Source organism: Glandiceps talaboti, chromosome 21, assembly GCF_964340395.1.
Source record: "Glandiceps talaboti chromosome 21, keGlaTala1.1, whole genome shotgun sequence".
NCBI lineage: Eukaryota > Metazoa > Hemichordata > Enteropneusta > Spengelidae > Glandiceps > Glandiceps talaboti.
The window spans coordinates 9,443,215-9,469,039 of NC_135569.1; the positions used below are offsets into that span (position 1 = coordinate 9,443,215).

The window sequence follows — 25,825 nt, forward strand, 5'->3', positions numbered from 1 at the left end:
CACAGAATGGGTATTCTGACCGACACTTCTTTTGTTTTTCGATCAAAGCACTATTTTTTTTCCAAAGATAAAACAATTAAAGAACTTAAAATGAAACGAAATGAAAAGAAATGAAATCCCGACGTATCTACCTAATCCTATTTTCTGATGTCCTGTTATAGGAAACATACATTTATTTTTTTCCCTCGCCTAATCGTCGACAATATGTAAGCTGGCTTTGTGATAGTCAGATCGACAAAGTGATATCTGGCACATAACTATCAAATGAATGAATGGATTGATGAAAGGTGATTTAATTTCCCCTGATACGCAGTTTAGAAAATTTATGAGGATGCTCTATCAACACTGCCCACTGAACGGTGCCCTCTCGTGGCGAATATACTAGTATATAAACTTATAGCGCAACACCTCGTAATTAACGCAATAATTTATAGCACGCCATCTCTCATATTCGTACTTGATTCTTTCGTTTTAGATAGTGACAACAGCGTAAACATGTTTAATAAACAAATCAGTATAGTGACCGAACATGTTTTTTTGTCTTTTTGTTGTGGTCTCATGATCAGGATATATCTCAGAGACGTATTATAAATAATAAGATTCGACCCTTAAAACATTGATTTAGAATTTTCCTTAATAATCACTTCTGTCGTCAATGGTTCGACCTGGTTTGTTGTTGTTGTTGTTGTTGTTGTTGTTGTAGTAGTAGTAGTTGTAGTAGTAGTAGTAGTAGTTGTTGTTGTTGTTATTATTATTGTTGTTGTTGTTGTTGTTGTTGTTGTTGTTGTTGTTATGCCATGTGGAAATGATCACCAAGTTTAAGGCGACAACTTCGAAAGTATTTATGCCTTAGAAAAAAAAAGATAAGTTAAATTTAAAATCATTTTACATACTTTTGTTTTTATATGTTTTATATGTTATATGCATTACAAGAACTACAATGGCATCTGAATTTCGACTACATGTTATACATACACACAATATTGCAATACATGTATGTATGTATGTATGTATGTATGTATGTATGTATGTATGTATGTATGTATGTATGTATGTATATGTATGTATGCATGTATGTATGTATGCATGCATGTATGCATGTATGCATGCATGCATGTACGTATGCATGCATGTATGTATGCATGTATGTATGTATGTATGTATGTATGTATGTATGTATGTATGCTTGTATATAGGTGTATGAGTGTGTGTGTGTATGTATGTGTGTGTGTGTGTGTGTGCAAGCTGTATAGCACCACATGAATGACATGCAGATTTTATTTATCTGTATATCACTCAAAATCAGTCCGTACTTCAGTTTTGATGTTATATACATCTCACATAACAAAATGTTACACAAAATTTATAATAATTTATAATAATATATAATGATTTATAATAATTTATAATTGGGGAAAAATCATTTATTAAAGGCACAATGGTCTCAAACGAGAGAAACAAGTGTTTGCTGTCTGTACGGTGTATTTTGGTATTAGTTAACGGTCTCCACTTAGCAATGAGAAAATACAATACTCAATATATATATATACATTTTACTTTCTTCCACTGATATCGCAATTAAATTAACTTCTTTCTACTTTCAAGTTAAAAAAAAACACCCCCAAAAACCCACAAAAGAGTGACATAATTCAAAAAAGGGTTATATTGCTCAAAGTTGATGTAGTTCACCAACGTGGTAAATCAATGTCCTCTTTACGGCAATACTTCCTCACCGTCATATCCCAAAAGACATTTTTTTTCTTTCACCTCTAGAGAAACATGTTGTGAGAATAAAGTTCAGGAGCGGGTTCTGACGTCATCATTGGTGTTCAAGTTTGAAACAGACAAGAATAATAAGTTATATAATTATAGAACTTTGTCACACAATGAAAATTAATTAAGAAAGGTCACAAGTAAACCCCTGATAAATGTTGATGCTTTATTTCCATGCCTTTGAGTGGAGGAATGAGTCACCAGCAATGCTATTACTAGAATCCAGTGACGTGTTTACTTTGCATCTACAACTCAACAGTTGAATATACCCCTGGCGAAATCGCTTATTCATAATACCGTAAATGATAGGATTACAGCAGCTATTGAAGTATCCTAGCAACAGCGTTGTCATGTCAACTGGTCTTGGTACGGGTTGGTCTGAAAATACGCTCCAAAACATAGTTACACAGAAAGGCAACCAAGAAATGATAAAAACGAAGATGACGACAAGAAACGACTTTGTCAATTTTAACTCTTCTTCGCGCCTCTTTCTCTGTCTGTTTGTTCGGGCTTTCTTGCTGGCAATAGCTCCAGCTACAGTTGGGACACTCAAATGATTCCGGTCTTCGACTTTTGTGGCGTCTTCATCCGTAACACGACGTCGACTGCGACGAACTTCCATGAGGATCCTTGCATAGGAAAAAGTCATCACAGAGCAAGGGCCACCAAAGCACGTCCCAACCATGAAAAATGTGTAGGAAATACTACTTTTCCATCTACAAAAGCAGAAAGATTGTCCGTGAAGATAGGCATACTCAGCCCAGCCAAATAATGGTGGCGATCCAAGAAGAGCAGAAAGTAACCACACACCTACATGGGAATAAGAAAAAGAAAATGGTTAGCAGATTATATATAGTTGCCATGGCATCAAAACTCATTGACACCGGAATAGGGAAGGGCTCCTTAGGTTTATTCAAACAAGTGTAGCCATATCTCAGCATATCTTTAAATAACACGAGCTGCCATAAAAATGAAACTATAAAAAGTAATTTTTTTTAAATAGTGACCATTCATAATCATTCATATATTGACTGTTTAATGAATATTGTTTGCATTGGCAGTTGTAAACGGTTAATAACGCCAATCTCATATCAATTACCTATCGACCGTGTCTCGTAAAACAATATGTCTTGCAACGCTATTTACCTACTGCTCTCTCTTACGCCTGCTTACCAGCATTCTCCATCTCTATAGGCTAGAGACTGTCTGCGGCTTCGAATAACAAGATCTCGCTTCATCCCGTCTAGCTCAACGAGAAGAGATTCGAAGCCACAGGTAGTCTCTAGACTACTGTCTGAGCTGTAGCACCCGTGCTAAGTAATCGTTAGTATAACAGTCATAGTACAGTTGTATATCTATTGGTGACAGAATTAGGACGGTCGGCCCACAGACTAAAAATCATTGACACATGTAACAAGGAATTCGTCGACGTTCCGGTTTTTCCCAGCATGCAACGCATTATTTACAATCAGAACGAGGCGGGAGGATATACATCTTCGATTGTCGTCTGCCACTGCACAGCATTTGTATGGGAATTAGTAGACATCGGTAGACTCCAGTGTGTATTTTCCAGATATAGGTAAAAAGGACAACTGTTGTGTCCCCTTTTGTTTTCAACAACATTGGCGTGATGGTGGAAAATATTACAAGTTTCAAGTAGGGCCAAAATCATGATGAAATGCGTAAAATTCAACCAAGCCTGTCAACCAAAAAGTTTGTGAGGTACATTTCGTAAACAATGTGAAGAGTTATGATCCTAAGTCGTCGTCATATATTCCAGCTATCTTTCCTTGACATAAGAACAAAGGCACCCAGAACGAAGGGACAGTTCAAGTTGTAAACAAAGGTTAGTTTAATTCTGAGACATTGTTATGTATTGTCTTTACACTGAGTGCTGCAGCTGGTTGATCACTATACACTGCACTACGCCACTGTGACTACACTTAGTCCTGCTTGCAGACGGCGTAAGTCGTCCCTTCCTTCCGCGTCCATCGTCTGCACGGTGTGCAATGACGAGAGTAGTGCAGTACTGTGCATTATCTGTTGTGCACAGTGTAGTGTAGACTGCAGTGTATTTTTGAAGAAGTTGCTTGCGCTTGATAAGATAGTTTTAGGGAAGAAATCAAACATTTTCATTTACCAAAATCACCACATGTAATTCAACTCAGCTGTGTACGAGTTCCGCCGCGCGATGCACCTTCTTTGAAAATAGAAGGAAGTTACAGACGACACTTTGTTGCCCGCCCTTGTAACAACTAGTATGCACCTTCTTTGAAGGTAGAAGGAAGTTGCAGACGACACTTTGTTGCCCGCCCTAGCTTGTAACAGCTAGTATTCTGTACTGACAGGAGACGTTCTCGATCGATATCGGATCCCCTGACCTCTGAATAACCCTTGTTTTGCTATGCATTGTGGGAGAAGCGGTATGTGGTCCCATCACTCAGTCAAACTAGAGACATCATTTTTTTTAATTTGATAAATATTAGTAATCGAGAAACCTTTCCATGTTCATTTGTATCGTATTGCACTGTATTCTCTAAGGATACAAAACGTATTGGATAAATGACATATAATGTATATCTACTAGTTGCTACTATTCTCCTTACTGCCCATGGTATACCTTCGTGAACGAGGGTATTTGGATGAAACCGAATAATTCATGTATGACTTTGCATGATACAAGTATTCGTTGTTTATAAAAGCCTGGTGTCAGAAATCTTGATGTAAAAGTTTCAGATGTATCCAATATGAACTTCGAAATCTTTGTAGAATCAGCGACGTTTATTCTACATTAATTTTTCTGAAAAGATGTGATAAAATAAATAGAATTCGTTCATCCAAAAAATCTTTAGGTGACATTACGACACAATACTTTTATCTGGAAATGGTGTAGATATTAGACTTTTGTAATTTATAATAGATAAAAGATGACAATACACATGGACCAGGAGATAGGGAGTATTTAAAGGCCCAGCTTGGTTTAGCATTAGGATTTAGGTGTGCAAAACAGTTATCAGGCAGAGTTACAGAAACCTATGTAATCTTTATGGCTTCACTGATAATATAATAGTAATGTGAGAACCTGGAATTGAAACCCTGGCCTTTAAGTGAGAACCTGGGATTGAAACCCTGGCCGTTAAGTGAGAACCTGGGATTGAAACCCTGGCCTTTAAGTGAGAACCTGGGATTGAAACACTGGCCGTTAAGTGAGAACCTGGGATTGACACCCTGGCCTTCAAAGTTAAATGAGAACCTGGGATTGAAACCTTCGCCGTTAAGTGAGAACCTGGGATTGAAACCTCGGCCGTTAAGTGAGAATCTGGGATTGAAACCTTGGCCTTTAAGTGAGAACCTGGGATTGAAACACTGGCCGTTAAGTGAGAACCTGGGATTGAAACCCTGGCCTTTAAGTGAGAACCTGGGAATGAAACCTTGTCCTGTAAGTGACAATCTGGGATTGAAACCCTCAAGTTTGAAAAAGAGTTGTTAGGCAGAGTTAAAGAAAAGGTGGGACGGAATGAAATAATGAACCTATGTAATTTTTATGGCTTCACTGATACAATATTACTAATACGAGAACCTGGTATTAAACTATGACTATTATAGTTTGAAGGCCCTGGCAGGTGAGGATTAAGACTCACATGTGCTACAGTGTGAAAAGTGGTTTCCTGGTAGAGCTTTCGAGAAAAATAATGCATAATATAAATGACAGGTCCCATGTATACTGATAAGATAACACTAATCTGTGAACCTGGGATTGAATCATGAGCCTTTAAAGATAATCTCAACAATAAACATAGTATTATAAAATAGGCCACTCCAGGCGGCAGACAGAAAATTGAGAATACAGCGCCCTCACTCAAATTGGAGGTATCATCACCTCATAGTACTGTTTCTTAAGAGCTTTGTCCCTTGGTATTCTGCAGAAGTGTAAATCAGGGATGTTTTTCATATTGTTCTGAAATCGTGGAAAGTAGCAGTGCGCTATGATTAACCAAGTAACTTATACCATGTATACCCCAAAGGCACACATAGAAGGAAATAGAAGCAAATTGTGGAAAGGCCTATACAATGCAGCCTTCAAAGACTAGAATTAGCAATAAGTAGGTACAGCAGTGAATGTTCACTCACATCTATTCGCTTATTATGTTTAAAGTGACGTGGCCATATGGATGAAGATTGGGTATTTATTTTGAATTTTGAATTTATAAAACATTTTTATCATGTTTCCTACTATAAAAATCAATACGAAACAACATTCACTAAGTCACGTAACTCAATACTTTGCAAAACAGTTTTAAAATGTATAGAAGGTTTGATATTGTACGTACAATAACAAACATTTCAAACAAAATTATGCTTTTACCATTTATTGAGTTACAAACAAAAACTCAGCATATTTTTTTTCCCACATTGATTTTTCAAGTAGGAAGCCATGATGAAATTGCTTTATAAATTGAAAATCCAAAATAAATACAATATCCCCATCCATATGGACATTTTAAGGTTTCGAAAACATGACACTTCTTATAAGTCGCTTTAGGCGAAACTGTTCGAGGATTTAGACGTGGATAATGCTCATACAGTGATAAGTTACAGTCAATTCACCATTTACCTTTGTCAAATAAGAGTATTTGCTCAGCACCCACAATGAAACGTCGATAACATAAACATAGACTCTATAATGCACTACTTTTAGCGGACACATCCTATAAATATATTCAGTTTTTGTAAATTACATCTGTAGGGTTTTGTTGTAATAAGTGTCATATAGTAGAATAGAAATTGATACCTGACTTCATTTTCTGTAGTTTTATTCGCGAAATAATGGAATGTTTCTAGTTCACTTAAACACAAAACGCAATACCAATGTGGGATGGATCAATTAAACTAATAGCAATCAATTATTTTTTATGAGAAGTTTAAGGGCTTTATTTGAACATCTCATAACCCCATTGAAAAATAGAAAATGTCGTTTTGTTATCAATTATATTGTGCTGAAAATATTTGCCAAGTACTTGAACGATTTCATATTTTATTGAAGTTTAAGGGCTTTATTTGAACATCTCATAACCCCATTGAAAGATAGAAAACGTCGTTTTGTCATCAATTATATTGTGCTATATCGTGAAAGGGAAAATATTTGCCAATTACTTCAACGATTTTATATTTTATTCGAAGTCTAACGTCATTGTGGTAATTGCCTTCGAAAATGTCTATATTTGCATAACTTATAAGATAACTAAATTTTACGACGTTATTGAAACACGAAATGCCAACATTTACATCTACATGTAGATCAGTCTGCTTGTACACAGCAAAAGCCGCGAACGCTGGACTCACAATTTACGCTTTCAGTGAACACAGTTAATTAAGTCTAGAACATACGCTCAACAATGTCGCTGTATATCTATCTACCTACTGATTTCATCTACTTGACAATGTATATTTTTACTGATTTCTATAATTTACTTTGGTGTCATAAAAAGTGACAATTTTGAATTTGACTTTCTTGTGATTATACATGTGTACCAATACTGCATAATGAAATGTGCCTTCAGAATAAAATTTAATGTGTGTTCTGTCTTTGATCTTTAGCTATTAGAGTGACAATCAATTCAAATATTCCAAAATTAGATTTTTAACGCCATAATTGCGAATTTTATTACGGTAAATTTCATCGCAATTATGGTATTCTTGTGACTAAATCCTTGGCATTTATAAGGGGTCTAGTCTTCTGGGTATTAATTCTATAGCGACTTCCGTTTTATTTTGATTGTACACCTGTAAGGGTTCATCGTTCATATACCATAGGGACACGTAGTATTTTTTAAAGTGCTGGTTTCCAAAGGAAATATCACGAATATATCCTGCTACTACAAATGTACCATACGCGTACACTCTATACCATACAGTATACTATATTGTACGTTTGCTTTAGTTATGGTTAATAAGGGGAGTATATTCACGTCAAAACGTGCTACAGTTTTGGTATTGTCTTTACAAGTGAAGTCAGTTAACCTGAAACAGAAGGTAGTCGGACTATGCAATTCTCGTTCTTAAACTGATATTTGTATACTGTTATATGCTGAACCCTCAAATAGATTTGCACAATAGCTGAATACGGTAACATTGTCTATGTCTACTGCTATATGCTGAACCCTCTAATAGCTCTGTACAATAACTGAATATGGTAACATTTTCTATGTATACTGTTCACATTTACATTGTATGCCTTCTGTACTACATCACACTTTCTGATAGTGTCCAGTTAAAATTGATTGATTGACTGATTGATTGATTGATTGATTAATGTCCTCGAATACGTATATAATGGATCACAGGTGAATGGATGTATCATGTGCGACTGGAACGTTTTAAAAGAATGTATTGCTAGGTACAATAATTTACTCGTAATATCGTCCACTGTGAACAGTATTGAATCACATGTGAGTGAACTGTATACACAATAAATCAAATTAGATTAATTTTTGGGTTCGCACCTAAAAATAGCGCCCTCAACGGTGATCATGAATTCAATCTGTTTCTGTATTACAACCACAATGTATTCACTGACAATTGCTCAAATATCAATAATTAGACACTGTACATGTTAATCAATGGTCGATATTATCCATAAGCAGTACAAGAAAACAGGTTTGAATCGTGATCGCCGTTGAGGGCGATGATTTTTGGGTGCGGACCAAAAATTCAATTTGATTTGATTTATCGTGTATACAGCTAAAAATATACGTTTACCCACAGGTGATGCTATACATTACGAATAAATTATTGTATCTAATAAAACATTTTCCAAAAAACGTTCCGGTTGCAGCTGGTGTAGTTTTCAAATGACTACCATAAAGGAAAACAAGATGAAATAGAGTTTCACATCATGGATATACAGACACTTTGTTGAAATGTAAACTAGTCATTTGCTTTCTTTTATTTTTGGGTAAATAAAACGTAAATTAATCAGTTGTCATACAAATGCAAATGAAAATAGGTTAGAATAGATATAACTCTATTGTTCATAGTGTAAACCTTGAAAATCGTTACTAGTCTAAATACTGCTATTGTAAATCTGCAAAATCTGTAAAACTACTACTACTACTACTACTACTACTACTACTACTACTACTACTACTACTACTACTACTACTACTACTACTATATCATGGCACCTCGTATATGTGATCGTCCTTGGCACAAACAAAACTAATATGTTGACAGCAAGTATGATATATGGCAAGAAATTCTGGAAAATATAATAGTGTTATTACCACTTTCTTTTGTTATGATTTAATGATACTGCCGTTCGCCGCTGAAGGACAGGATATATCACAATAACCCTTCCGTAATTTTTGCTCTTTACTTTACAGCGTATCATACGTATCATAATACGAGAATTTACTATGATTTTGTTGAAATAATTGACTTTATTACACCTCAAATTACTGCTGTTTTCGTTCTCTCGATTTTTACATTGTTAATTTGACAAAAGTATGGCCTTCGGATATTGCTATTCCTGATACCCAATCTTTATAAACACATATCTACTGAGCAAATCTATAATTTAAGAATATCCCATAATTTTTACAGCTTCCCTCGGCCTCGGTATGCTCTAAAGGAAACTTTTTGCAACTTTTAGATTATACTGCGCATGATTACACTACATGTATAGCTTGGTTATGAAATGAGATATCGTGAAAATTTAAAATCATCGACACTGTTAGTTGAAAAAACAAAAATACATCGAATTGTAATATGTTTTGTCACATAACCAGTATCGCTTCCAATGTAATCTAATCGAGAGCGAACGCTTCTAAACTGTAAATATTTTTTCTGTTATCTTGCCTGGTACACGTGACTCAAATGTGGCAAATGGCACGCTCGTGATACCTGTTCGCTCAATGACTTGGCTTTTCTTTCTCACCATATATTTATGTTTTTATGCTTTTGTGTATAGAATAATGTTCTACTATTCATTTATGTAGTTATGTGATTCACATTAATGATATTTCCGTACCATTACACCGAGAGTAATATATATAAATATATATATATATATATATATATATATATATATATATATATATATATATATATATATATATATATATATATATATATATATATATATATATACGGCCGTACAGCGAAACCCATATCCATCTGTAAAGATTAGTATCACGAAATACATTCCTCTTATCATTTTCTAAATAATACCCGTATTCATCTAATTAGAAGTTTAGCTTACATGTTGACATACAGCTATAAATATCATATTTCAGTTGATATTGTTAAATTGTCGGTGACGTATATCAATTATGATTTACTGTAGGCTAGGCAGACCTTGAATTATGAATTGTCACGTCTCACATGTATAGGCAGTGCCTCTTAAAGCCAACAATTCAAATATAACATGTTCTCCCAACGCTTTGAAAGCACGTTTATACACCATTTGGACCCCAGTTATGATTATATCTGTTATCATTTTATCATCATCTGTAAGGGCATACCCTCTAATCGCTTACAGAGACACGTACAAACATGATTATTTTCATAGCATCTCTCTCCTATGGAAGCTGCCTAGAGTCTGTCAATGATACAATCATATATGCACTGTCTATGTAGAGGTGGACATGCCAATTAATAAACTCTGCAATGAATCCCACTTATAATATCAACAAAAGACATACATTTACGACTATGGAAATCAAGAATAAGATAATAACTAACTTACTATTGTTATTGTACAACTGTATATGGGGTATTACACAAGTTGGCAATACCATTTTCCATGTGAATGTAATCACCCTGTGGGGACTAGATAATATAAAGACTGAATAGGGTTGAATGTACCACCACTTGAGGAAAACTTACTATCAGAAATGCCACCCTACTCGGAGTGCAACTATATCAATAGCTTAAATCGACATGCTGCAGCAATGCTTTTAGTTTGTGTTTCCACTTATTTTGCTTATAGCTGTACTTCCGTTGTAGTATTTTATATAAAATTCATAAATATAAACTTGATGGCTTGGAAAATCTCAACTCAAGGGGTTTCTAAAAGCTCTGACTACATTTCGGCCTGTTAACAGAAAATCAACAGATCAGTTTATATAAATGTCAACTACCTGACGAGGTTTTGATAACCTACCCATAATCTGAAGCAGTGGTAGTTCTCTTCAATCTTTATCCTGATATTAGGCGTTCTATCCCTTGTATTAAACATCTTGATCCCGTAAAACTTCAGCAAAGCAAAGGGTAAGGAATAACAACATTACATAAACGCTCAATCAGCAGATATTCCCACTTTAAAGTCTAGATATTATACCTATACTAACCATAGTGAAATTACATATGATACACAAAGTAGTCGTTAAAACTGATTGGAATTACCAAGGACTTTAATTTCTATGATAGCATGCATAACTACCATCCATGAACGATTAATTCTATGTAAGTTTGATCTCGACAGAATTCGATCATAAAGATAAATAGAAACAGATGCATAGCTCCATTTGCAGTAAACTTAAAGTAGTTGAAAAAAACCACACAATAGTCCAAAACTGTACTATAAAGTCTTATAAAATATGTATACAGATAACCTGCAGACTCTACAGAAGGTTGTAGTTTTAATATCATAGACTACAGCACCGAATTTACTTCGTATTATGAGGCGTCTAATGGTGTTCATGCTTCGAAAAGTATGCCTGTTGTGAAATAAATACCCATTTGTCATCCCTACAGATATATAAGGTTACCTGTCTCAGTAACAAGTTCTGTGATGTTGTGTATAAAGCTATGTTCCTCGAGGTAGGGATATCAATTTGGAAGCTTCATATATCCTAAAACATTTCACTCAATATTGTTTGTCCATGAGTGAACGATTGTAAATTATACGATTTTTTTTTCAAGCAATGTCGATTTGCAAAGGTGGCAAAACATAGCGTGTATCAGTACATTGATTCGTTTATCATGTTGTATCCCCTTTCTTGATTTGCACGCGATGATTATGTTGTCTGTGCCCCTATGTCAGTATGCTGATTAATCATTGGAAAACTATAGAGTTGTATGCACAAACTATTTGTAGCTAAACCTTTCAACAATCTACTGATTAATTAGTTTTATCATAGACTCTTGATAGCAGGAATTTCCGGTTCTGTCCATCAAATCATAAGGGATAAAAGATATATCATCCAAGACCATTAGGAAGTAGATATTAACGTTTTAATTACAAAATGAATCTACTGTTTCACACACACTGACCTTGTATCAAAATACACAGTAAAACATTTTAAAACGGCAATTATGAGGCTTTTAATATGAACAAATCTGTTCAGTTCTACCCTCACAGTATCTTGCATCAAATTTCATCGAAATCAATGAATGGATCATCAAACAGAAACAGACATAGAGACAGACAGGCAAAAGGCAGACAGACTGGCAGAAAGACATACATACATACATACATACATACATACATACATACATACATACATACATACATACATACATACATACATACATACATACATACATACAGGCAGGAAGGCAGGCAGGCAGGCAGGCAGGCAGGCAGACAGACAGACAGACAGACAGACAGACAGACAGACAGACAGACAGACAACAGTCAGTCAGTCAGTCAGTCAGACAGACAGACAGACAGACACAGGCGGACGGACGGTCGGTCGGTCGGTCAGTCAGACAGACAGACGGACGGACGGACAGACAGGCAGGCAGGCAGGCAGGTAGGCAGACAGACACATATGGATGGACGGACGGACAGACAGACAGACAGACACAGTCAGTCAGTCATTCAATCAATCAGTCAGACATACACACACACACACACACACACACACACACACACACACACACACACAGACGAATAGACCAGACATCGTTATAACAAATTGTCCCTTAAAACTGATTGCGGTATTTTATGTTGTATTAAATATATGGCTTCTACCGTCATCTAGTCTCGATGAGATTGGACATGAGCTTTGTCATTCAGCAGCGAAATATAGAGAGTGAAGTATGTCTGAAAAAGGCGAAACCTAAGAACATCTTTGAAACTCCTTAAGAATTCCTTGGCGTACAAAGTTACAAACTGAGTTACAAATGAATGAAAAGGTTGATCTTCTTACATGACTCGATGAACTGATTACATAAAGACGGTCTTTTCAATCCGACTTGAAGAGAAACATAATATTACAATACTTTCAGTTCACCTAGTGTCTCGTACAACATGACAGTGACTAGTCTAGGTCGTGACAGGGATCGTATTTCTACTAGAATGTACTTCATCACTATCCCATTCTAGTCAATCCTGTTGCTCAAGGCATTAAATGTGGTTCAACCCCCATAGTGAGCGAAGCGCAAACGGCGCATATCAGTAGTAATCCATCACAACTTGACAGGCTGTCGTCATCGCTCATTGATGGTATGCAAATGTCCAACCAGGACTCCAGGACTCCGCCTCTATTTAATCTAAAATCAGGTGGGGATGCGGCGACGTCATCATGTTACTTGTGATCTTTTTCAAATAATGACAGAAGTGTAGAGGCCATCGTTTTGTTTTCAATATAATTGATCATCCCTTAATTTTCCCATTGCGTTAATACAGCATTCGGTGGCTATATTGGATTCTTAATTTTAATAACTGAACCCCCCTTTTTAAAAATGTGTATGGTGAGCTCGGGCTTTTTTCTTGATTTTAACTTAAAAAAATATCACATTTCACGTCAACGTAGCAATTGCCTTTACGATTGCGATTTTACGGGAAATTGGCCCCAGAGGTGCAAATTACCTCACACATTTCAAAAGTGAACAGTGGCGAAAGGTGGTAAATTTCTGTATTTGACATGGGTGAACTTAAGCTTTGTAATAATATCAGTAAATGCTCATCCGCCTTACTTTTTAATAGGCAGTGGACAGACATGGATTGCAAACAATATCCAGAGAGACTTTTGTTGTGAATTTAAAGTGGAGCTGTCTCCGAATGCAGCACCATGTTTCAATTATCAGTATAATCAAAGGTAAGTTAACCCACCATGTAAACTAGCAGCTGGACTAACAGTTGGCAGTTCCTCTTTAAGATTAGCTTTAATTTGAATGTAGCATTTGTACCTTTGGATATGGAATTGTAACATTAAGCCAGGAAATGGTGTAATTGGAGAATGCTACATGCTATGTACATTAAATAGTATGTAAAGATACAACATGTCGTGCTGCGCTGTTAGCATAGACATATCGTACAGTCTATGCATATTTCAGCATTCATTGTTTTCTGACTCATCATATAAATTCGGAAAATTGTATAGTTGCAGTAGTAACCTGACAATTTGGCCTAATATTAGGTGTACTATGTCCTATTAATTTGATTAAAATATGTGTATAATCGTTCGTATGTATGTATGTATGTATGCCCCTCTCTGTTTGTCTGTCTGTCTGTCTGTCTGTCTGTCTGTCTGTCTGTCTGTCTGTCTCTCACTCTCTCTCTCCCCCCTCTCTCTCTGTATGTGGGTACCCATGTACTATCGATAGACATCCACTATCTAGCTAGGGGTTATATAGTGCATTTCAACTGACTAATGATGAGATTACAACCAACGCACCACTCCTACCTACTCCCTAATAAGTGGTAGTAACAGTTGCTAACAGATACACGATTGATTAAGAAAAGAAATGCAACCACTCAATCAAGTAAATGGACACTCGTCAAACGACAAACGTCTAATACCTTCTAAGTGTTAACATGAAATAACTGTCACATCGGATCTATAGATGTGTGTATGTTACGTTATATTCCTAGACTTAATCGCTAAAACCTGTTTACGAATGTAGAAGTAAATGAAACAATGCCTTGCAGCAAATACTGCTAAAGAATGCCTTGTAGCAACTTTACTGCATGCTAATATAAAGGCGGAGTGATATTCATATGCGTACGGCTGTGAATATAGTCAGGGTAATATCCATTATCACATGTGTACCAGTGATTACTTGCACCAGTGCGTGTGCATACTAGTGGTATTTGCACTGCAATGCAATTTCGACTGCGTGACTGCATAAGTGTGTGCAGATAATATGCAAATGAGCTTTTGGATACAAAATCGCGTGATAGCATGCAATGACTACTGCAAATACCCCGAGTACACCGTACCTACACTCAAATCTCACATTATCAATCTTAATCTCGATCCATGGACTTACTTACATTCTGACATAGCTCACTATATACCCTGCTTCCACAGATCTATCAAGTACGTTAATGGCATATTGTGATTGGTAATTTCCTCTGAGATCATTTCATTTATGTAACAATGAGATATAATTAATATCGACAATGAAATGGGTTTTTTAAAATAACCTCCTTATAGAACAAGAAACTAATAACACATTATCAGTCGTAATCATCTCCCCCGGAGTGTAATATCAACAATTCTATTAAGAATAAATGACTACAATTATTGAATTCCTTCGACTGCTTTATAAGTTAAATACACCCTATTATATAACCATGTCTTTACAACCTTTTTGCCACATCATCTTCATCTTTTGACACCTATATGAAGCTAATTGCTTCAACCTAAATATCTAGCTTTACAACTCCTTTTCATTTGGCCCGGCGTTCGTGATGTGACAGAACTGAAGTTTGTTAAATTTACTCCCATCCGTGCATAAGAAGGAAATATAAAGTATTTGATGATAAGATGTTGTTAACTGCAGGGTGTTCCAATGCTTAGATGGTATGGATGAAATTTAAGTAGGACTCTATAGTAGGACGCAATGACAAAATATTTTATAAATTAAAAATCCAAATAAATACTCAATCCTCATCCATATGGCCACTTTATTGTAAAGTTCCGAAGAAAAAATACATATATCATTAGCAACTTGTATAGAATGAATACAAAACCGCTTTTGTTGCACGGAGTGTATGGCTATAGAATAGGTTGCAAGATTTTGATGTTATTAAGTTCATTATAATTGCGGCGGCGGCGCGGCGGCTTCTTCTTTGTACAGAGAAAGAAATTCGAAAAGAAAATATGTCAATGGAATAATGAGAAGAAATACTTCATATCAATAGTAATAAGGGGAACAAAATGTTGAACGAGATTGTTGATGCTTTGCAAGCTGCTGTGTAGCTCTTTCGAAGCTAAACAATTGCTTTTTTGAAAAACTATCATGTTAACATTTGTCGACGTACGGACGTCAAGAGTTTTAGTTTAGCCACTTATAGCTTGTACTAAGTACGATACGGCATTACGTAGTGGTACGATATGATATTACACGTCTTCACACTTTGTTACACTTTGTTATACCTGAATGAATATCACGGGTTCTTTCATGTACCAGTTTTTTCTCACCCTTTTGAATGATCTTGTCGGTATTCTGAGTTTTGATTGGCCATCTCAGCTTGATACTAACAGGTGTATATCTGTTCATGACGGCAACGTAATGGAACTTCAGATGGTTAGAAAACCGCACGAGAGACTTGGAGGTTTTCTCAAGTTTCCTAAGTTTCTTAACTTCTTGCTATCCAAGATTGTCATGCACATGATAGATAGGTAGGTAGATAGGTAGCTAGGTTGATATGTAGGTAGGTAGGTAGGTAGGTAGATAGATAGATAGATAGATAGATAGATAGATAGATAGATAGATAGATAGATAGATAGATAGATAGATAGATAGATAGATAGATAGATAGATAGATAGATAGATAGATAGATAGATAGATAGATAGATAGATAGATAGATAGATAGATAGATAGATAGATAGATAGATAGATAGATAGATAGATAGATAGATAGATAGATAGATAGATAGATAGATAGTCATGATGGGTGAATGGTTAGCGTGACCGGCTTCGAATCTACAGGTTGTAGAGCCCTGTCGCTGCCTACTGTTTGTTTCTGAGTGGTTAAAGTCCTTGGACAAGATTTGAACCATGACTCTGCCTAAGTCAACCCAGCTGTATAATTGGGGACCTGGTAGGATGTAGGTTGCAATGTGAAAGTTTTAATCCTATGCGCTTAAATGGCTGCAATGGATTGTATGCTCGGGAGTTGAGGAAGACTAAGGGCCGTTGTGCCGTTCTGTTCAGGGGTAATACTTGTAAAGCACTTTGAGCATGGCGTGGGAAAGCGCTATATAAGAACCCAACATTATTATTAGATAGACAGATAGATAGAGGGGCGGGCAGGCAAGAAGACAGACACATACACAGATAGACATGCTGACAGGCGGAAAGATGGAAAGGCGAGATAGACCCAAAATGAAATATGCAATTAAACTTGATTTTTGGCAAAACATACTAATAGGTCAGTTAAATTGTTCACACTAATGATTTGACGTCAGGTCATCACGTGATGTTTCAAAGACCTTCCTGGTTCTAATGATCTGTTTTGACATATACAAAACAAATGATCATGTTGCACGACGAGCAAACGCTTTTATTAATGACTTTAGTATCTTTACTACAATAATACTCTCCGAGTACATTAATGGGCTATAAAGGTAATAAAATGTACAGATTACAAAAAAGCTGAACTGACTTACTTACATTCAGATAACAAAGACTTGTTTAAAGGGATCTTTCACCTCACACGTTTGTGTACACTCTGTTATTACAACTCTACATTTGCTAGCTTAAATTATAGGACAATATGAACGTTGCGTAATATTTACAACTTTTGTTACCTCAATTCTGTGCAATAATGATAACCTTTAGAGATGTCATGAAACTAAGTTGATGAATCTCTTCTGATCATTAGTGCCGACGTTTAATAAACCCAGTGTCATAAAATCAGCAGAATAAATAACATTTTATTGTGTCACAGAATTAAACAGAAATGAAGTCTTCATCTGATTCAGGTTTATATCACCGTCCCTATGTTCTCATAGATTCATCACATTGTTGTAAGAAATTGTATGTAATGTGATTTGACATTTATACATATGAAAGCCAGTCTACTGTCAACATTATTTATATACTAGGTTTAGATCCCAACATTAGATGTTATTACTTTCTCAAAGTTAAACCACACTAATAGATATATAATGAAAGAAAATTGGACAGTGATGTCTTTATTCAGGTACTTCGACATGATTTCATATTACTGACTATATGGATTTTTCAAAATGCGACAATTGCTTTGATAAATTTATTAAAACCAATCATATGTCTTAATATGTATAGATGTCCATTTCAGCTTCTAATCAGTGTATGAACAAATAATATAGCGCATTATAAAGCACAACTAAAACACAATGTGCCCAATCTTCAATAGCAATTCGCACTGGACGAATCTTCTAACAACAATTGTATCAACTTTATCCTGTATGCTAACATCCCTAACCCTAATGTCACAGTAAGCAGACTATGTGGCGACTTTTCTTCAACCATTTTTTTCAATAAGGTTCAACGGAAGAAAGGTATCATTTATTCGGTTCTAATTTCTAAAAGACAAAAAAGAAATGAGTTTCTATGGAAAAGCGATATCGTTTATCCATTTGCATACATTTGTAGCCGAATGTATCCAATTTCAAAATAAGAAGAGAAGAAAAGGGAATTTTGTTCAACCCGATAGTAAATTGTTAGTCCAGTGTGTAACTAGACTCTTGACTTATCGTCAAACTTAATCTTACGTTCTCCTCAAGCTCTGCTTTCAAAAAACACCTGGTGACTGTTCACCTTAGTTGGACTGATATTCAGAAATCCAGTAAAGGTGTTTCAGTAAAAGGTTAAACTTTAGACCACTTAGAATTACTGAGCTAAATCTGATCAGGGTCTAAGCATTCCCTGTCAGAATGAGCCCAGAGATAAGATCTACTCCATCGGCTCCATATTACCCCAAATCTGATTACAATCAGTGAGTGAGAGCTTTAATCTGCATTTCCATTGGTTGAGTGGATTACTCAACGCGCGAGATTTGAACGTGAACTCCTATCATGGTATTGCGTCAGACGTAGGAAGAACGAGAATACATGTAAATGAAGGATAGGGGTAATTATAGCATAAGTAAGATTCTACACAATGTACCAATATACGTAGTTCTGTTCAGTAATTGAAACTAGTTTTCATGTTTAGACATTCGTTGCTCGAGAAATTCACTTTCTTTCCGACATCCAGAGAGAAACCAAATTACAATGAAGAGTCTTCCGGTGTTTTTCACTTTCTACAGCTCAGGTTAATTTGATCAGAGAGACTTGTCACTCCCATGGCCCTGACTACATTGACATGTATAACCATAGAACGCATTAATACTATAGAACACATGAATGGTAACGGTTTAGTATTTCTTTTATTCATTTATATTATAAGAATAGGGCCACCGTCCATCATTCGAACAGAAAAGAGAATAAATAATACAGTAACTTTTGGAACACAATGACAAATAGAAAATACAAAGATAATAGTGTCTTCTCTCTAAGTAAAAATGCTTTGAATACAAAAATAGATTGAAGTTGATTTCAGGTCGAAAGTAAGGTTATGGCTTATTAAAATAAAAGCACTAGTTCTATGAATTCTAGTTAATATTTCACTCTCGTAGTTCTCTCTATGTAGATGTAAAAACACATGCCAGTCACAACAACTGTAGACACATTAAACGATAAATAATCACTTGTACCTAGATAAAACGGTATAAAAGCTGTTACGATTCAAACCTACCTTGGAGGTGCAAAAACACTTCCCATGGAAACAACATTAAATTGAGTAGCGTGACCATCTTCACGCTATTTATTCCCGAATTCAAGTAGGAAGTCACGACATGTTTGATAGCACTAAGAAGACCGTCAATTATCTGTTTCCATGATAAAAGATTCACACACCAGATTGTACACGTGTATTTCTCTACATATATTCACAATGACTTTGCTAAGGTTACGCTTTACAGTATTTCTCGACACATTCAGAGTAACTTGAAACTTTATTTTAATATCCATAAAATTAACGACGGATGCATGTTTCTCTGACAAGCTCATGTGTAATACGATGGGGTCATATTGAAATCCTTTAATTCTTTGAACATCTGTAGTTTATATACTTGTAGGTTAAAGTAGATCTCCGTTTTCTTATTGTTAATTCTACACATACTGACAGCGCCTTTGAGGTTTATAACAAAATCCGCACATAATTCACGAAATTAACTCACACCACTGTCTATGCCCACACATAGCTTCTCCGTGACAAGTTTGTTTTCTATTCCAATACTAACTCGCATGGCGGATTAACGTACTTAAATTTCACAATTAAACTGGTTTTTTAATTAATTATAAGACCAAATTAATAATTAACCCAGAGTAGTTATTATTTATTGTGGCATCATGACTCGGCTATACTACCATCAGCCATCGTACAGCAACACTGGGAAACCCAGCTTTGGTTTTTGAAAACTATTATTACTCTATTGACAGAATTTGACCCAAACTACTAAGTCATGGTTGATCAATGTGCACCAAACCGGGTGTCCTATAGTTAAAAAAGGCCTACTAATTTGTCTTACATCCGGCGTCAGCGAGCGTCAAGTTCATTTTGAGCAGCCGTCATTGAGGGTCCTACGAACTCCCATTTGTATCGGTATAATACCAACTAAACTCATTGCAAATATCACAGCTGGGCATTACTTTGCCGCAAACACATTAATAGGACATCACGTTTGAGAATGAATGTCATTTTATATGGCTTTTAACGGTACATCTTGATAGCTGAAGGCAGGGGTGGAGCATTTGGTATGTTTAGTAAGTTTTCTTTTAGTGTCAACATGAGAGAAATTAGATAAATAATTCAGATTAATTTCCAACTTAGCTTTTAACTGAAAACCACATCAATCAGTGGGATGGCAAATCATTCATTTATTTGAACATCAGCTTTTCTTGCCGTTATTTGGTTTTAAATTATTCCAGTCATTTATCGGCATTTTCACAATATTATAAAATATAATAGAATAAAATAAAATAAAATACCATTATATTTCGTTATTGTCAACAAAAATGGTTATTTGTACAATACATACGAAAATTAGGTATATTAATTTGTAATTATCAAAATTAATATTTGAGTGTCTTGCGGTCAGTTTATTCCTTTAAAAAAAATAAAAACCCAGATGAATGGTCTATTTCCAGCGACTGTTTTATTGTCTTTGATGGGGACGTTTTTCCCTGCTTAGAATCAAGAACCACAGTAAACGTATTCTTTCTTTTCAATATGGCTCGGTTAGCTTACGTACAGCGGTCTCATTGACAAGTTTTATCCGCATGAGCAAAGGCAATACAGTTCTAAAGGACATATGCCATATCCGTGGCGTTACATTTATTTACCTTTTGAGGTATACAAACCGAACTTTTGAAATACACAGAGGCTTTAAATTTGATTAAAGCTGGTCAACCACAAGCTTTATTCTAATTAAATCAAAAGTGTCTTTTCATCTGAACATGATCAGCTCATTTTGGAAACATTGGTGAATATACAAAGGGGACAAATATTTATTGATCCATGTAATATTTGATCCCTAGAGTATCTCGAACCGGCAGATCCTTACAAACACTTCGTCGTCGACGTTTAGTTAAGATGTTTGGTTATAATGTTATAACAAGTCATTGTGTTTAATCTTTACGATAATTCGGTAACTAATGTAGGATTATATTACCTTTTAGCAGAATTTAATCATCAAATATTGGTTTGGCGTTCTAGACTCGCGAAGTATATGAATTTTATGTAACTCGTTAAGAATGAATTGCACTAGCCATATTATTTATCGATGTCAATTCTGACGTCAACGAAAGCATATATATATATATATATATATATATATATATATATATATATATATATATATATATATATATATATATATATATATATATATATATATATATATATTCAACACAATACTGTCATTTATTGGAAAGATAAATTCATTCGATAACTACTTGTGTATGCCATTGTCATCAAATTACGAACAACAGCGTTACCTGCCTCTGTGATCTCAACACATGGATACGACAACGTTACTAGCCTCTGGGATCTCAACGCGTTGCTAAAATTAAACCAACTTAAATTGCCTGGGAATGCACTGCGAGGGAATTGAAGAGGTCACATTTTATGCACCCGGGCTTGATTCTCCCCACCCTCCCCTGTAATTAGTGAAGGCTCATATAGGTGTACAATATGGAGAGGTACTAGGTCACATTTTTTGAAGCAGCCCGAGCTTGATTCTCCCTGCGCTCCCTTGTAATTACTGAAGGCTCCCTATAGGTTTAGAATATCATATCGAGAGTAAATCATTGAACTTACTAGAAATAAAAAAAAATCAACAATCAATCAAATGTAACAACCGTGTATTAATTCATTAACAGTAATTACTCATACCACTAACTAAACCACCACCACCACCACCACCACCACCACCACCACCACCAACAACAACAACAACAACAACAACAACAACACGGAAACAACAACAATACGAAAACAACCACTACCGCAACAACAATTATTGATAGTAGTTTCTACACAGCAACACCATCACCACCACCACCAACAACAACAACAACAACAACAACAACAACAACAACAACAACGATAATTAGTATCCGTACTATTACTAAACAACACCACGCCACCAACAAAAACGACTTCAGTAACAATAACCATCACTATTGCGTATAGAACTTTCCATTCCACTATGGATACGTATACGTATTAATAACTTAGTATTATAAAAACGTAACCAACCTTGCACCATAAACAGTATGCTCCGCCTGTTGTAAATGTTTTTAAACTTCTGTGGATGTACTATCAACACGTAACGGTTAATACTGATAAGACCTAGTGACATCACCGATGTAATGAAAGTCACCATGTTGATAAAACCAAGACAAACACACAGAGTGTCACTAAACACCCAGTCTTCGTTAATGATGGTAACTATCGTAACAGGCATATTGACTGTAGATACAAGCACGTCTGCTCCACTGAGACATAGAACTAGAGCATTGGAGGTTGTTCGCAGATGACGGCTTCGAATTATAACTATCCATAATAACGTATTGCCGAAGATTGCTATGAGACATATGGTGGTTAGGATAGAAGCTTCTACGATCTTTTCAGCGTATGATATTCCTGTAGGATGACTTGCATTCGATTCATGTGCAAGCATCCCTTGTGATGAATTTGGAGCTACCGTGAAGAAAGTCGTGGACATCTTTGAAATTCCAAACCACCTCAGCGATCACACACGGGACAACAGAGCACTATATCCGTGTATGAGTTTGTTCAATTCATCGCAAAGTGTTATGGGATATTCCTCGGTGGCATAGTGATGTTATATATTCAGGGTTATGCGCGGTAGGTATTACAATGGAAAATGTGCTGTCGATAAATTGAGATCGAGGCAAACTAAATTTTTAGTTCTTGCATGTGGTAGATATATACAAAAGTAAGGTATAGCGGCTCCTTGTTTGTGTAGATGTATTACACTATTATATCCATGGTTATGTAGATATAATTACCCTGCAATCAAGATAGTGAGGCACTGAACGAGGTGGAATGTGCCGCCATGTGAGAAAAACGTGCTATTAGAAACACCGCCCTACTGTGAGTGTAAATACGCCAACGTTTGTATGATGGCATATGCCAAAATGTTGCAATAAGTTTCATTTTGTTTGTCTATGTGTGTATGTATGTGTGTGTGTGTGTGTGTGAGTGAGTGAGTGAGTGAGCGAGTATGAGCATGAGTGAGTGAGTGAGTGAGTGAGTGAGTGAGTGAGTGAGTGGGTGAGTGAGTGAGTGAGCATGTGTGTATGTGTGTATGTGTGTATGTATGTATGTATGTATGTATGTATGTATGTATGTATGTATGTATGTATGTATGTATGTATGTGATTAGCTTCTCGATTGTTGATCTGCCACTGTAGTATCTTCAACCTCCGCGAAGGTTAACGGTAGGCGGCGACTCAAATGTGATGATGATTGTGTAAAAGCTAAATCAGTCTAACGTAACGGTTGTTCAAATTAGTTCAAACAACTGGTAGTAATATTTTGTACAGCGGGAAATCTTTGTAAAAATCATAATTTCATTAATTTGAGAATTTATTGAATGACCGTGATTACATAAACGTCATGGTTTGTGATAATGGGAAGTAAATTGACTTACAAATTGTACTAATCAGATTAGATTCGGTATAATTTGTTGACAAGCTGGAAATTTTGAAGTGAATAGCAGAAAACCCCCAGGCAATATTGATTTTATGATTGTGTAAATTGGAGACAGTTTTGTCGATTGTATTAAATTCGTTTCGTCTTGTCAATACATTGTACCCTTCGTGCAATGACACTGCAGTATGTTAAAACCGTTTTGATCGAATTCGTAGGAAGTGTTGTGTTCACTTTTAGATGTATGATATGAAATAGATCTAAGTTTACACGTATCAGATCTCGCCCACGATTCATTGAACTGGGAGTTTCAATCTTCGATTTTCAACAAACTACAAGCAAGTGTTTATACACTGATAAGCCTTCTGGTGTAATTAGTACAATCTGTGTTTAAAAGCTTTTAACTGAAAAGAAACCTTACATGAAACCTACATTACACCTTCCTTGTATAAACTTTGAAATGTCATTCTTGATCAATGTCACTGTATTGAAAATCGTCTTCTAACCATACCGTCAAAATTGACGGACTTCTTTGACATTTTAGTGTACGTTACTATAAATTATACCACGCACGGGGTAAGTTGAACAAAACATATGGAATGTATAATAATTATAGTATCTGGTCGTTCTACGTCACGACAACGTGTGTGTACGTCACTGGTTCTGCTGTCTTCGAAGTATGAGTCAAAACGTTCAAAAATGCCATTACTTTGCCCGATTTTTCTTTGATATTACTGGCGCCAGTATAATTAATATGTTATTCTCCAATAATTTTATTCATTCAGCCGGAAAATACTAGTGACTGAAGGGTTGTCACCACTCGTCTAGCGACTCGTAGTGAGAAAGGCCCCTTAGGTCACTTGTATTTTTGGCTGAACGAAGAAAAATATTGAGGAGTAACATCTAAATGTCATCGAATCATTTACCCCGTCATCACAGGATTTGAAATTAGCAGTAATCTTGAGTCAAATGACCACAGAAATTTAGTTGTGGAGCACCTATTTCAATTTCCAATGGTCCATTGTTTTGAAATAGCAAAATAATTAAGCTGTAGTTATTATCACTATTATGTACATTATTCATTGGTTATGTGCACACTATAGTGTACTACTTAGACTCATCAGCTTGATTGGCCCACTAATATCTGGTCTAGTTACAATACATGTAATCATTAAGCTGTAGTTTGACACATTATGAAGTATTTGCTGTTGATTCATGCATGATCACAATATGTACACTATGCATTGGTTATGTGTACACTAATTAGATTCACATGTTGCAGAGATTGGGGGAAATTATAATAAAACAAATTTGTGCGAGATTTGGTTTACGGAAAATTATACGCAAAAAGACAGATTTTCGATGAAAGTCACAAATAAAATGTATCAAATTTTGATAGCGACATAATTAGTTACCACTGCTATATCTTGTTGGGGATCACCACAATCTCACATTAGTGGTCCACATGTGGAACTTGTTAAAGTAGTATATTTCGAAACCTTCTATGCCTAAATTTCAGGTTTAGGTATATTGTTGCCAAAGATGGTAAATAATTACGTATACAACAGTACACAGAATACTACAAGCAGCTTTGATGGACACTAAAAAAACTTAACTCTTATCACCCCCCCCCCCCCACCCCCCGAAGAATAACTTACAAACTCATCTTACGCCGCTTGGATATGTCACTTTCACTTTCGTGATTATCATAAAAAGATGAAATTGTTTTTTGCCCTTGCATTTTGAGATTAAACCATCGTATATTTTACACCCATAATGCATTGTATGCATTTCAGGGTGACAGACACGTGCCGTAAGCATGGTGATGTCACGTTGTTGTAAATCCGTTGTTTTGTTCCGTGGATTTCTGACCCCCATACAAA

General features: G+C 35.7%; 1 protein-coding gene across 1 annotated transcript; it reads right to left on the reverse strand.

Moving 5' to 3' along the window:
• Positions 1 to 1,939: 1,939 nt before the first annotated feature.
• LOC144451826 (alpha-1A adrenergic receptor-like) lies at positions 1,940 to 22,992 on the reverse strand. The gene is made up of 2 exons (XM_078142729.1): positions 22,524 to 22,992; positions 1,940 to 2,583 (listed from the first exon to the last, which is right to left on the reverse strand). Exons 1-2 carry the CDS (start codon positions 22,990 to 22,992, stop codon positions 1,940 to 1,942), a joined length of 1,113 nt encoding a protein of 370 aa, XP_077998855.1.
• Positions 22,993 to 25,825: the final 2,833 nt, after the last annotated feature.